Source organism: Puntigrus tetrazona, unplaced genomic scaffold (assembly GCF_018831695.1).
Source record: "Puntigrus tetrazona isolate hp1 unplaced genomic scaffold, ASM1883169v1 S000000006, whole genome shotgun sequence".
Classification (NCBI taxonomy): domain Eukaryota; kingdom Metazoa; phylum Chordata; class Actinopteri; order Cypriniformes; family Cyprinidae; genus Puntigrus; species Puntigrus tetrazona.
In genome coordinates this window covers 657,587-673,516 of record NW_025047686.1, presented here as the reverse complement: position 1 = coordinate 673,516, position 15,930 = coordinate 657,587, and the positions used below count along the sequence as shown (strand labels likewise).

General features: G+C 38.5%; 1 protein-coding gene and 1 pseudogene across 1 annotated transcript; one reads left to right on the top strand and one right to left on the bottom strand.

The window, feature by feature from the left end:
- Nucleotides 1-282: 282 nt before the first annotated feature.
- LOC122332188 lies at nt 283-6,281 on the top strand (annotated as a pseudogene).
- LOC122332186 (methionine aminopeptidase 1-like) lies at nt 6,260-15,400 on the bottom strand. The gene is given in 13 exon segments (XM_043229484.1): nt 6,260-7,295; nt 7,679-7,744; nt 7,835-7,978; nt 8,143-8,274; nt 8,709-8,847; nt 9,302-9,385; nt 9,650-9,741; nt 12,962-13,022; nt 13,128-13,237; nt 13,339-13,425; nt 15,199-15,283; nt 15,285-15,356; nt 15,359-15,400. Coding segments are annotated over 13 exon segments (1,266 nt in total). The 5' UTR covers nt 15,386-15,400; the 3' UTR covers nt 6,260-7,128.
- Nucleotides 15,401-15,930: the final 530 nt, after the last annotated feature.

Genomic DNA, 15,930 nt, shown 5'->3' with positions numbered 1-15,930 from the left:
CGGCCAATCGCCGCTGCCTTCCTCAACATTAGGCGGATCAAGTCACCTTTTAGCCAATAGCATTAAACCAAACAACCTGTTGCAAAGACATGAACAGATAATTTCTTAAAGAACCCTTTTTTCACAAAAATAAAATAAAATAAATAAATATAAATAAATGATTATAAATAAAATATTAATAGTAAATTAAACCCAGGGTTACAGCTTCATCTATAAAAACAGTATAAGAGATAATCTCTGTGTTCCTTTTCAATCGTCTCTGCAAAACGACTACATCGAGAAATGGCCACTGCAGGAAGGTTCGTAAACTTGTCTTTTGGTCTTTTTCATTTGTGCTGCAGAGCAGTTAATGCATTTTTAATACGACTTCAATCCCATATACATTAATTTACAATGACCTATTGATTGCTAAATCAGTAAAGTTTATTTTTATTACAACTAATCAACGAGGGCCTAATGCAAAATAGATTATTTGAAGCCTACTGCTAAATTATTATGGCTAATCAACTTAAAGAATAAGATCAATGGTCAATGTCAATGTCTTGCATTACATGCACATGTTATTATTGTGATGCACAATTGATTGAACTTCTTTACTAACTATAATGCAATATATCAAGAATGACTATTCATATAAATACTAAATAATATATAAAGACTACATGAAAAGGTTTGGATGCCACATGTAAAAGTGCAAAGTGACATTTGTGCATAATTAATTTCTTGAAAATAAGGCGATTTTTTCCTAGTTTATCATCAAATTGATACTACATGTACAGTTTCACTGAGTTAGAAATTTATCTTTAGTGATGATGAAATCACAGATTTGATCCTTGATCTAAGAGCAGAGATCATGGAACCACTCAAACGCAGCATTTATGTCTGTAGTTAACCATTTAACATCTATCAAACATTATACACCAAGTTCTTTTATGTGCTAAAGGTGATTAAATGCCGGGCGGCTGTTGCCTGGGAACCCAATGCACCTCTGGTAATAGAGGAAATAGAAGTCGCCCACCTCAGGAAGGAGAAATACGAATTAAGGTTGGAAATGTCCCATGAAAGTTGTCATAAATCCAAAGAACTAAATCAGTTGTTAAAGCATGCAACACCATTAACTTGTTTTGATAAATAAGGATTTTCCCAATCACATAGATTGTAGCTTCAAGTCTGTGCCACACCGACCTTTACCACCTGTTTGAAGGGAAGAACAAGAAAGGTTTTCCCACTGTCCTGGGACATGAGGGAGCTGGTGTGGTGGAGAGTGTGGGACCTGGAGTCACTGAGTTCAAACCAGGTCACAAACTAAAATGTCTTTATTTCTACTTAAAAAGTATAGCTCAGCAAAAATAAAGGTAATCATTTATTTACCCCATGTTTATTCCTAACCTGTATGACTCACTTCCGTGGACAGAAACTATGTACTTATACTGGCTGTTTTACATACAACTTAAAACACACACACATGACATAAAGGTATATGCATCCATAATATGACATTTTCTAAAGACAATTGACAACTCTGAGTAAAATACAGACCAAAGTTGTTTTGTTTTTTTTGTAAATGAATCAACTTATTTTAAGTCACAAAATGAATTGAGGCAGAAGTAAATTATATTATATTAGTTAAAAAACATAAAAAAAAAAAAAAAACAATCTTGCCTTGGCGACAAGCTGAAAAAAAGTACTGCAACTACTAAAACTAAAACTGAATTAAAGCTAAATAAAAAATTTAAAAACAAACAAACAAAATAATAAACAAAAAAAATAAAAAATAAAATAAATTATGTATTCCATAAGCCTAGGAACAATGTAAGGATAAGTAAATGATTTTTTTTTTGTTCCCTATAACTCTTAGTGTAAATATGCTGGTGTAATAACAACATCAAAAAACCATCTGTGTATTGTGGTGAACAGGTGATAAGGTTATCCCAGTCGCGATCGCTCAATGTGGAGAATGCAGGTTCTGCAAGAGTCCAAAAACAAACTTTTGTGAGCGCAACTGGTTAGAAATACAAACAACACAGTTTTTCCAGATTTTTCATTATGTTTTTTATTTGTTTCTTATTATTCTTAATCTTTTTTTTCTTTTTTTTTTTTTTTGTCAGGCAAAATGATCATGTTGATTTGATGTCGTATCCCACAACACGTTTCACTTGCCGTGGCCGGCCTATTCTGCAGTTCGCAAGCACCGGTACCTTTTCTGAGTACATCGTCATCAACCAGATTTATTTGGTCAAGATCCATGATGATGCCCCACTCGACAGAGTGTGTCTGCTCGGCTGCGGCGTCTCCACCGGTTATGGAGCTGCTGTCAACACAGCTGGGGTGTGTATAGATGATCAAGAAGCATGGACACTTACTTGCCGTATTTTTGCTCTGTCAATGAAAACATTTTTAAACAAGTGTCTGAGAAATACATATTAGAGATCTGTTCATTAATGAATAAAGGAGTAAATTAATAAATTCAGATCATTAGGTTACTGACATCTCAGATGTGACCAATCAGGGAAGCAATGATAACAACACGTCTGCCAACTACGGCAGACCAATCGCTGCAGCGATCAGGGAGGTAGGTATATACACTGCGGATACCTGCCATTTCATCCCTCTCCGGATATCTCCTCTCCATGCAGTAAAGGCAAGGAGGACAATGTTTGTGAGATACCTCACTTCATGTTATCAGAGAACTGGCACTATGCCAGTAATCTAATGTTCTCTTTCTAACATTCATTCAGTATCTCACTAAGTGACACAGACAACTCTCATATTGCTGATATGCTGATTAAGCAGACTAAATTACGAGTAGGTTATTATCTGAATCATAACTTCTAATGAAGTTGAAAGTAATATGAGGAATTCACCCTTAATAAATTGCATTATTCACCCTGACTACTCACTCCCAGGACTGAGTGGGCCAGAGAGGGTTCGGTCACATCCAGTCTACAGAAATGACAATATGTGTGTGGAGAAGACCAGTTGGCATCCACGCTAATTTTTTGAACAGAAATATCTCTAAACAGAGCCCAGGATGTAGTCATACCACTGGCAGAGCGTGCTCATAATCCTATACGCATTAGAAGTGAAAGTGAAGCAACATGGCCAAGTATGGTGATCCATACTTGGAAATTCAGCACAGCATTTAACTTATCCAAGTGCACACACAGTAGTGAACACACACACACACACCTGGAGCAGTGGGCAGCCAGTTCTGCTGGGCAGCTGGGGGTTCAGTGCCTTGCTCAAGGGCCTCTGGTTATTCACTCCCCTCACCAACAATTCCTGTCGGACTTGAGGCTCGATCCTGCAGCCTTCAAAGTTTGACTCTGTCTCCATTAGGCCACGATTGGCCCCATAACACAATATTGTTATTGTTATTGTTATTGTACAGATAGAGGACAGATAAACCTTAACTGTAGAAAAGGCTTTGCCATTATCCAGGAGGTCCTAAATGAAGCACAGCATATCTGAAACTGAACACAAGAAAGGAGCGATGTTTCTATTTGTGCATCATCCCTCAAACACCCTTCATTTGAGATTATATAAAGAACATGTCAAGGCAGCCCTCACATTCTGAATTGTCTATCTCACTTTCAGAGGTAACCCAGCTACATTTAGATTTAGCCTCTCATCCTGTGCACTCAGCGGGCATGATTGGTTTGGGAGGAAGAATAGCGTCATCATTTTCATCCTTGAGGATGGTCGACAATGCTTAAGTTCCATCATCTCCCCCCATGAGCTGACAGCTTGGAGACAATCCATCTGTCCTTTTATGAGTTGAGCAGAGAGGCATGGGTCCAACTTCCCAGCTACTGCCACGCAGAGTCTCCTCTCTCTGGATTTAGTTGAGAACTTCATGCAGTGAGGACATCTTTCGAGGTTGGACACAGCTCCCTAAACCTGTTTAATGCCCAAACAGGAAATGCAGAAGCTGTGTGAAACCTTCACTCGATATCCACATTCCACAAGCACCGGGATGGGGATGATGACTTTTTCCTCCAGGGCTCCTCAGCTCTTCGAAAAATTTACATGTTAGTATCTCACTTTAAGTGAGATTGTGCAGCGTTGTGAATGTATTGTGTTCGGGATGTCACCTTGCTGCTTCATATTTAAACCCTCTTAAAAGTTTGTTGAGCCAACTTCCAAAATCTTCACAGGGAAGACAGCGAGAATGACAAAACAGCAGGTAGCTGTGATTTAAATACAGAGAGGCAGGACTCCCTGATCGCTGCAGTGATTGGTTTGCCACAGATGGCAGACGTGGTGTTATTGGTGCTTCCGTAATCTGTAATTCTTGAGGTGATCCCAATAGTAAGATACTGAATGAATGATAGGAGAACTGTGAAATGATTAAAAGATAGACCACACCTAAGTATGACTATACTTCCTAAATACTAGTAAACCCACAAAACACTTCACACCATGAATATGAACTAAAATACACATTTAACATTGTTTTTAAAAACATATTTAGCTACCACTTGTAGCACACTTGAGTGTTAAAAGTGCATTTTAGTTCATATTCATGGCGTCTCAAAATAGCACAGCTGAGTACACTTAGATGATCTTAAGTTTATTTTACGAAGTATTAAAGAATAATTTTTAGTATGTTAAGTACAAAATTAGTGCGCAAAAAATAGAGCACTTTAATTACATTATGGAAGTGTACTTGTTTTTTTACCTGGGAATAGTAATGCAAACTAAAAAGTAACTAGACTAATATTAAATAGTATGCAAAAGCTATAAATATAATGTAAAAATTTTGTTAAAAAAAAAAGGGAAAAACGTCATAAGATTCTGAAATGCCATTCTGATGTAATTTTTCTGTTACATTACAAAAAATAAATTATTTTGTCAACAATAACCAATATAGTCTGGTTACTAAATATTATCAAAACCTTGTAATAATTCACTCTTTATATTTTGATAAACTAATATTGTCATCTGGTGGCCGAGATTGGTACTGTATGCAAAGTTTCGAAAAGTATATGATTTTTTTAATGGAGAAGTGCAGATGTCACTTATTAAAGGAAATGAATAAATTTTGAATAGTCTGAGTTTAGACTTCAGTTTGTAGCTTAGGTGCTCAGATAGTCGTAGCTTGAACTGAAGATTGAAGATGCTTTACCAATTGATTTGTGTTTGTGTGAAGGTCACACCAGGCTCAGTGTGTGCAGTGTTTGGACTGGGTGCAGTAGGACTGGCTGCAGTCATGGGCTGTAAAACGCCGGAGCCTCCCGTATCTTTGCTGTGGACATTAATGAGAAGAAGTTTGAGAAGGCAAAGGTCTTTGGTGCCACTGATTTTCTGAACCGAAGACATATAATAAACCCATCTCTGAAGTGCTGGCAGAACTTACCAATGGAGGAGTGGATTTCTCACTGAGTGTGTGGGCAACGCTGAAGTAACCGTAAGAGAGTGCATGTATTTACTTACTTGTTTAAAAGCTCTCAGTACTTGAAATTCTTCTGTGTGTGAGTTTAATGTGTTTTGATCTCAGAGAGCTGCACTGGAGTCATGTATTAAAGGATGGGGTGTGAGTGTTTTGGTTGGCTATACTGATGTAGACTTTTCAGCACAACCGAGTCAACTTATAAATGGCAAAACCTGGAAGGGAACCCTATTTGGAGGTAAAGCAGCTGTCAGTTAATGCTCTCTATGGTTTTTAGAGTACATGTCTGTGCAAGTATTAATTGTTCTTTACGTGGAGAAAGGTTTTAAGATCAAGGATTCTCTTCCAAAACTGGTTAATGAATACATGACTGGCAAAATAATGCTTGACGAGTTCATAACCCACAAAATGGATCTGGAGCAGATCAATGATGCCGTCAACCTCATGAAAACTGGACAATGGTACATTTTTCACCTTTTTTCTATTTCAGGTTAATCATACAAGGAAAAAAGTTACAACTTTTTTTCCCTATCTTACAGCATTCGGTGCATCATCACTATATGCAAATGAGAATCAAGTCATCTCCACTCAACTTCTACACCAGAGTTTAAGACAATCTTAATATACACTCAATACTAGTCTAAAGTACTGTAACTGTTTCAAGAACTAAAGCACTGGAATTAATTTTCTGCCTGGCTAAAAATTTGATTGTTTTACCAAAAAGAGACAATAACTAAATACAGATGATTCTCTTGGATGATCAGCTGCTTTCAAAAAGAAATTTTTTGAAATTTCATTCCTCTGTGTAATGACTGACAGATGTTTGGGATTTGTTGCACACGCGCACATACACACAAAAACTGAAAATAAAGGAGAAAATATACTTTAATTCAGCTTGAATACTGAAACACTGATTTCAAGAGATGCGTCAAACAGACAAAGAGGCCTGCAACTGCTTTTCAGACTTTCACATTGCTCTTTAAGTGGCATTAAACCACCAAAGACAAACAAAAATCTTTTCATTGACTGAGGATGACTGCAGTAAAAGACATTTCAGAAAGGCCATCAAACAGGTGAAACATAATTAAACCATTGTACTTAACCTAATGTCTCATAGATGTTCATAAACACGGTCACTCAAGTAAGATCGATTTAACTGGACCTTTTGAACGCTGGTAGAAGTTAATGAAAAACATTTGTACAATGTTCAATAACGTTACGAGGCACTCTTTCAGCTGTAAAGAGTTTTTATATATCAATTATGATTTGATAAGATTTGGAGAGACTCCAGTGTTTCATCACATACACTCGTTGCATCTCGAACCCCAACAAAACAAACATGGTACACTGCAACGAGCCAGGCATACAAACGCACTGAAGCAGACCAAGACAGCAGACCTCACACAGCCGACGCGCTCTCTCAAACACACAGGTGCGCACACGCAAAACCACTCACACAGACACCTCTGCCGTTAAGACAGAGTGTGGCGGCACTGTAACCAGGTTAAAGGCCAGCGCCTTTGAATTTACTCAGATCCAAGCTGATTAATGTGACTGTCAGGTGACACATTCAGAAGTTAACAAATCTCCATCTCTTGCCCAAATCCACTGTCACGGCCACGTGGCCAATCATCTCCTGCCCAACAGAGAACCACTGTGTGATTGGCTGATTGGTGATATGGGGCGGAGCTGTTGTATCCTCCACTGCAGAATAGGGCTGATATGACCCCACCGTTCTACATTTGGGACAGGAAGTGAGCACGGCCATTATCCTCCAGGCGACGCGTGAGGATTTCGCAGCCTGTCTCTGTCACGAGAAGTGTGTGCTCAAACTGGGCTGAGCGTTTACCATCACGAGTGACTGCAGTCCAACCATCTGGCCATGTCTCATCCTGCCAGCCACCTGCACAGAGCAAACACTCTTAAATAAGCAACTGATTACAATAATTAATCACATCGCATCTCAGATTTTTACAGTCATAACGGTATCTCCTACAAGAATAAAACAAGTGTTGCAAATTGTGCAACTGTCAGATTGAGCAGTTTGCGCGCATGATAAACAGGAACACTGTGCATATATAACATCCTGCGAGAGCGCGACATCACGATATCAATGCTGAAATGATCTATCATGCATCCCTATGAGCAAACCAATTACATATTTGAACGCATTAACTTTGACAGCCCTATTTTTTTATAATCCTTTTTTCTAAAAGAAAAGATAATTCTGAACAATAAGTGTGCACATAAAGAAAGATAAGGATATAATTGTGATTTGTCTCTTACCTTCACAGATCATGGGCTCAATGGTAAAGACATGACCAGGTTTCATCACTCCTACTGCTTTATTCTCTGTAGAAATACATAAAACAAGGATAGTTCAAGCGGTCCGCAGTTTTGATCACAAGCGTCACAGTGTGCAATGCTTGTATCATTACTCACTGGCATAGTGCGGTACGTTTGGTGCCGTGTGGAACAGTTTGTGAATCCCGTGGCCACAGTAGCTCCGTACCACAGAGAAACCGTTAGCCTGCGCGTGTTTCTGGATGATGTTTCCCAGCTCACGATAGCGGATACCAGGCTTCACTAGACACAAGACAGAAACAAGCTTCTTCAGATCACAACACAGACATGTTGCAAAGAGAAGGTCATAACATATCAGACAAACATATCAGACAAACACTGGCCAATTCATGTGAAACTGGCATATAGGGACTGTTAAATTGTTAGTGTTGCGCTTTCATACTCACCAGAGTCGATGGCTTGCATAAGACATTCATAAGTGGTCTGAACCAATTTTTTGGCTCCCTCATCCACTTCACCCACAAAAAAGGTTTCGTTCAAATCTCCATGGTAGCCATTGTGGTAAACTGTTATGTCGACTGCAAGAAAAAGTTAAGTATGATTGGCCAAGTGAGCATGTGCCAATTAATTTACCTTAAGTCTGAAGATTTTTTTTCTCCGTATGTATGTTTACACACAAATGATACGATTATGCTTTCAGCTCCTATTATGAGTAAAGTTCTCTGCATTTAACAGAAATCCATTCCACAGACTTTCACAATCAAAGAAAAAAAAAGCTGCAGATACCATCTGGCTCTGGATTTTGCCTTCAGTGTAAGGTCTGTTTAGTGTAAATTTGGCACCAAATGTAAATATAAGCTAATTTAAATATGAAGTAAAATGTCATTTTAGTGGGAGGTTGATTCTACTTTTTTTTAAAACAGCCCTTGAATGCAAAAATCAGATCTCCCATTAAGTAAAGCAAGGAAGATGCATTCATATACTATATGTTCAAATGTATGTTGATACATACTGTTCAGTATGTCCCCCTCCTGGAGGGGACGGCGGTCAGGAATCCCATGACAGATGACTTCATTAACAGAGGTGCAGCAGGACTTGGGAAAGTTGTAGTAGTTCAGAGGTGAGGGGTAGCAGGTCCTCGCTGTACATGCCTAAAATCAATAAATCGTTTGGCATTAGCATCAACATACAGGCTGCCCTACTCAAATGACAATGTAGAATTTACATTAAGGATTAAGGATACTGTCAAAAATAGCTGTCAACCAACTGTAAATAAATAAATATATATTTTATAATTTTTTTTTCTCAGAAGGAAACTCTAGCATGAAGAATAATGTTTAAAGCAGTGGTTCTCAACCATAGGTCCACAAGATGTCTTAAAATTATTTAGATTTAGTAACATAACTGAAATGTTTAAAAATGCTAAAACAAAGATATAAACTGGTAACCTATTTACTAAAACAATTTGGACAAAGTGGGCCTTGGAGTCAATGCAAAACAATTTTAAATTTCACTAGGACAAAATGCATTTAAAACGTCCTGCTCTTATCAGACTACTGCCTTTTGGATAAGAAAAAGAAAAAAGGTGTGAATGTGAATTTTTACCAAATGCACAGCATGGTCAATCTCCTCTGTCGTCACTCCAGGTTTCACCATCATGGCAGCAATGTCGAGGACTTCTCGAGCCAGCTGAAGGAAACAAACACTGCCTTTATATTTATCAATTCAAATATCTTGTGTGCCTGTGCTCATGCCAGACTCGACAGGCTGCCATACATTTTGTGAATTCATCTGGGGTTCTCTTAACTAAAATCTGAAATTAGAAACTGCTGGCAGAACTAAATGTTCATACAGAGGCAGAAAATGGCTTTCACAACCGTTTACATTCATCCGTTCTCATATTGTCGCATTTCAGTTTTTATTGTTTATACGTATCGTATGATGTTGGTTTACCTTGCAGACAACTCTCATGCCCTCAATCTCTTCAGCATTGAGGATCTTAATCTGAGACGTCCCTTTCATGGTCTGCTCTGACTCTGACATTCCTGCAAGCAGTGATGAATTGGTGAATTGGTGAGCAGTAAAATACACAGATACCCATCTACCCACAAAAGCATCTTACTATCACTCAAATATATGGACTAGCTCTGCCTACTGACCTTCACCACAACAGAATCTCAACAGCACAGTCTCCAGTCAACTAATGAAGACGACACAACCACTTCTTACAGATATAAACACACACGCACGCACACGGTCGCTGATCCAGTGAGGTCTGGGACATGACAGTTTGGCAATGACGTAATCACGGACAGTTCCTGCTAGGGCTGGGCGATATGACACTATATATCACGTGGCAAAGAAGATAAAAAGTTAACTTGCAGTACTGATCAAAGGCTTGGATAATTAAGATTTTTTTATGGTATTGAATTAAGACTCACCATCGACATAAGAGACCTACCGTCAATTATATTAGAATATGTAATTTACTCTGGAGATGTATTTTTAGCAATCAATACTCTAGTCTTCAGTGTCACATGATAATTCAGAAATCATTATAATATGGTGATTTGCATCTTAAGAGACATTTCTTATTATTATCAATGTTGAAAACACTGAAAAACGTTTTTGCTGCTTAAGGCGAGTAAATCATCATACACTACCACTGAAAAATCTGTTGAAATTTTAAGAAATTAATACATTTATTTAGCAAGGATTGCTAAATTTGTCACAGTTTCCTTTTAAATTATAAGGTGGCACAACTGTTTTAAATATTGATAATACATTGATTTATTAGAACGATTTCCGAAGGATCACGTGACACTGAAGACTGGAGTAATCAAGCTAAAATTTCAGCTCAGGAATGAATTACATTTTATAATACAATTTCAATCTCTTATGATGCTGAAAATTCAGCTTTGCCAGCACAGCAATGAGTACCGTTTTAAAATATATTCAAACAGATAACAGTTACGTATATAACATTTAACAATATTTCTTTTTCCTGTACTAAATAAATGCAGCCTTGTTAAACATTCAAAAACATCAAAATATCTTAATTATTCCAAACTTTTAGCCTGTAGTGTACCATTTGCCCCTAGGTGGATACATTTGCATTGCTATCAACCTGCACAACTGCTTTATTTAAATAAAATCTACAAAGGAATTCGAAGCAATGCAAAAAGACAGTGCAGGATGTGCAAAAAACTGAATCAATAAAAATAAAAATGTAACCATTCTCCATTGAATTTCCAGCAAATACAGCGATGGTCATATCACCCAGCTGATTAATGACATCAGCCATGCAGAAACAGACAGAGCCATGCTACTACACAGACACACTCTTGCTCACAAAAATACACTCATACACCCACTGCGGAACAAACTGCTCCCTGTAATACTGTTAGAACAAGAGGACATCACCGGCCGGACACACATGGGAAGCGGCGGGACTTCGTACCTGCCAACAACCCAACCTCTGCAGCTGCAGAGAGCGAGAGAAGAGCTTCAGACACACACTGCAGCAGCCCACCCCCAACGCGCGCACACACACACACACACACACGGAGGTAAATGGAAACGTGTATAAGGTGACTTCAGGACCATCACACACACACACGCTCTCACAAAGAAGTCCTAAAGATAAGCACGCACTCCTGACCTAACCACTGGATGCTTTTGAAGACATTAGGCTTTTTCAATTCATCACTATTCTACTGTTTGAAAGCCGGGGCCTGGAGACTCAAGGATGAGCTAATAACAAAGGAATGAAAGGCTGTAACTACAGGAGCCTAATAGCAACTAATCACCACCATAATGGTTACTTACGGGAAGACTCTGCGGCATCCATTAATGAAGGACAAATAAGCATTTATTCACAAAACAGTGATTCATGAGAGATGTTTCTATACTAAAAAAAAGTGTGCAATCTCTCTTCAATACAAAGACATGTGTACTATCATGTGAAACATCCTTCCATCACGAGTGTCATTTACAGGGCCCCAAAAAGTATTGACATGAATGCATTTTACCTTCTCTAAGAACGTCACATTTCTCACAGTTCACAGACACACTAGCAGAATAACTAGCAGGTTAGTGATAATCTGTCTTGAAAATATATACATACACTAATGTTTAAAGTTTCTAGTCAGAAAGAAATGTATTATTTTATTCAGTAAACATGCATTAAATTAAAGTAAAATGACAAAGACATTTTTGTGTTAGAGAAGATCTATAAAAAAAAAAAGTTGCATCACTGTTTCCACAAAACGTAAGCATTACTGTTTTGAACATTGATCATAATAACACCACTTCTGAGGAATCATGTGACCATTATTAGTCAGTTTACGTTAAATATAAGCTAATAAAATTAGAAGAATCATTCTCGAGTTTCAATCGGGCAAAAAAAAAAAACATTTTAAACTAGCTAGAAGACTGATCAGCTATATTATTATTATTAATAATGAGAACATACAGAATACGGGTTGAAATACCTTCTGAATTCTCATGGGGAGAAATATTTTTAATCTAATCTAAATTTAAGACAGTTTTTTTTGTTTTACTACTTAAATATTTAATTTGCTTGATTCAGACAAGGGGGAAAAAAACGTATTCACAAACAAATTCTCAAACCTCCTGAAGTTAAATGAAGCTGATTAAATAGGACTCGTGAATCATACAGTAGGTGTGGATCATGTGTCCTTGCACTTTCTAGGGCCACATACAGTATATAACATCATATGAAACTTTTTATTAATGATGTGTATCCAACTAACTACCAAGTAAATAAAATAAGATCAAACAAACCATAAAAGCGTTTTTCATAATCAAATGATTATAAGAGCATAAAAATACAAAAATGATGATGATGATAAATACTCATCAAACAAGATACCAAACAAAAACTGTAACTGTAAACAGAGGTTACATCTAGATGCACATTTACATAAACTGTGGTTAATCTGGTCCAAAGTGTGCTTCTGCAGCAAACGCTCGTCCACTTAAAAATCGAACGGCACTTCAGCTGATTAGATGGAGGCCATTAGTTTCAAAGCTTGTATGTCAGTGGGCCGTTCAAGGGTCAAAAGTTTAAACTTCACACAGGCCTAATAATGAACAGGGCAGTCTGTTAGAAAAGTGCAATGACTCGGCTAAAGGGCACGGAGCGAGAAAGCTAGTCCAGATGACAGAGGTTGACCCGAGTCTTGCAGTGCATCATTTACAGAACGAGGTCTAAATTACGTGTGAAGGGATTCGCGATCTTACCCAAAGGATGATCTGCATAGTCTGGTCTCTGGATGTTGCTAGAAACAAGCCGCATGGGAGTCTAAAAGAGTCGAAACTAGACGTTTGAATGCATACATTTGTTTTGTCATGTACTTAACGCACGTGCGCTGTAATTATCATGCTGTCATTGATCGTGCGCCCTTACCAGGGGATAGTGGGGTCGCAGTTTACCAGTGTATCTGTACCCGGGCCAAGGGTCTGTGTTGATTTCTTTCTCCACACAGTTCTTTCCATCATCTTTTATTTTGTCCTCCTCTGCAAATGAAAAGCCAGATATTAACGATGGCATCATGCAAGGCGTGATTTGTAATCCACATACAAGCTGAACCTTTACAAAGAGAAAACACACTACATACTTGCTTTTTTGTGGAGCAGTTTATGGGTGGCCCAGCTGCCTTTGAAACATTCCTGAAAACATACAGAACTGCAGTTATTACTCACTTCTTAAAGAGCCCATAAAACGTAATGTCTGTTAGTGTACAAAATTACACTACTGTAAAACTAAAGTCAACAGCTGTAAAACAACAGGCAATAATTACATTAATAATGTTAGAAAGATTTCTATTTCAAATAAACACTGTTCTTTTGAACTTTTAATACGGAAACCTGAAAGCATGAGTTTCTACGCAAAACATTAAGCAGCACAACCATTTCAACACTGATAATAGTAAATGTTTTTGAGCAGATCGGCATATTATAATGAGTGATCACGCGACACTGAAGTAACAACTACTGAAAATGTAGCTTTGCCATTACAGGAATAAATGCTATTTGAACATAATAAAAGAGAAAAGCGTTCTTTTTAATTATAATAACACTTCATTATATTAGTGTGTTTATTCTATTTTTGATCAAATACATGTAGCCTTGGTGACTAACAATAAGAGACCAATAAATGTGTAAATTCGTACGTTTTAGCATCTACTAATATTTCATTTAAAATATAAAACTCTTTTCCAAGAAACAGATAAAATATTTTGATTACAAGAGGTGATCTTGAAATAAATGCAAAAAAAAAAAAAACCTCTACTTAACAGTAAGTGAGAAACAAGTGAACTAAACTAAACGGTTATTGGATATTTTACACAAAAGACAGAAAACTTTTGATATGTCCACTTCCAACTTCCTATTGAAACAGAAAGTACATAAACTTGACATTTTATGGTATCGCATAGATAGCTCGCCCAAATTTAAAAATGTGCATATATAGCTTACTTTCATCTGTGGAGGATGAAACAGGATATTCTCAAGAATGTCAGGGGCTGAGCTGCACCGAACACAACTGACTTACAAATTTAAGTGTTCAGCGGAAGACAGACATTCATACTGGTTTAGAATTACATGGGAGTTACAGTGGCTCGTCTAATTAGGGGCGAAAGTCTGAATCAAAGGAATCGGTGGAAATGTCAAATCAGATATATTGGGCTGGCAGCACCCTGTCATCATATCAGCCTATCTACCCGGCAAGCAAAACAGCAGATCTGCCCTGCAACAGGTGCTTGAGTCCAGGGAGGTGTCTCAAAACGTAATGAACTGTCTACCAAGACAGCATTTTTGAGCAAAATGTCTAATAAAACATAATGGTCAAAAACGCTGTCTATGTAGACGTTCGGTTTTCTGGGCACTTCTAATTTTTGCCTCAAAACCCAGTGAGCTGCCAACCTAGACGGCATCTCTGACCATCATGGGCAAGTAACTCACAAAACACTTAAGATGCCTACAATGCGGTCTTGATAGGCAGTTAACTGGGGTTTGAAACACAGCCCAGGCTAGGAGTGACCAGCAAAATCATACGAGAATGAAAAGAGGTAGGGTTAGAGCTGCATTTTCTTACAGGATGCACCGATCACGTATGCATCCCTTTGTCCTAAATCTATAGAAAATAAATTAACTAAAGGTTTGATGTGATGATTTGACAACTGAGCGCGCGAGCCACGTTGAGCTGAAGTCATTTAAATCACGCTGAACGAAGAAACAGCTCGCAAATTACATTTGCGCTCCCGTGTTTAGGTGAAACATCTGCCATCCAGAAAAATCATCACGCACAAAACTTTGACGTAAACGTCAAAGCTCAGAGTAAGGTTTAAAGTGCCTGTTTGTAACGTGAGGCAGCTAGCTAGCTAACGCTGAGCTCAGTCCCGTAGGCCGGCAGCGTGACATGAGCGACAAAACCCGAGAGCCTCGTTTGTTTATTGAAGGAAGTGTCAGAGCTTCACCTGAGCAAAAGTATGAGCCTTGAATTCCGAGTTTGATGCAGGTGGGACACTGGAGCTTAGCTTCGCTGCGGCAGCCTTCCGTCTCTGCACTCCCGTGTCTCCATCGCCGCCATGCTTCTGCTGCTGTCGGTCAGAGAGAGAGAGAGAGAGGGAGAGAGAGAGCACTGCTGTCTGCTGCTGCAGTCATCTGAGAGCAGAGGGAGGGACTCCGACACCACCTTGTGAATCATGGCAAGATGGAGTATTTATTTAATGTACCTTACTGTAGCCACAATTATCGCGCAGGCGGAATTGGAAAGTTAGTTCGACTATTTCTTCTGGGGAAACGAAAATAGTTCCACAAGAAGCCAAAGCGTCAAAGTAGTTACAAGCAACGCACACCGGAAGCCGGAGTGGAGCTCTGTATGTAAGTGGATCGGATTCTTCGACTCTGTGATCACGCCGCCGCGGATCCACTCCGGGTTTTCACTTCCCCAGAGAGAAACCCAGCTCTGAGCTGAAACTTCTCCGTACAGGTGGATTTGACATGAACGAATCTTTCTGAATCACTTTAAGCCATTGTTTGTCGAAATTATTACTGTTTCTAAAGGGATCAAGCGGCGACTTCTGGTAAATGGTGTGTGTGTGTGTGTGTGTGTGTGTGTGTGTGTGTGTGTGTGTGTGTGTGTGTGCAAGGAAAACTCAAACATGACAGCTTACACAAAGCAATGGCAATTCGCAAATGATTTCACA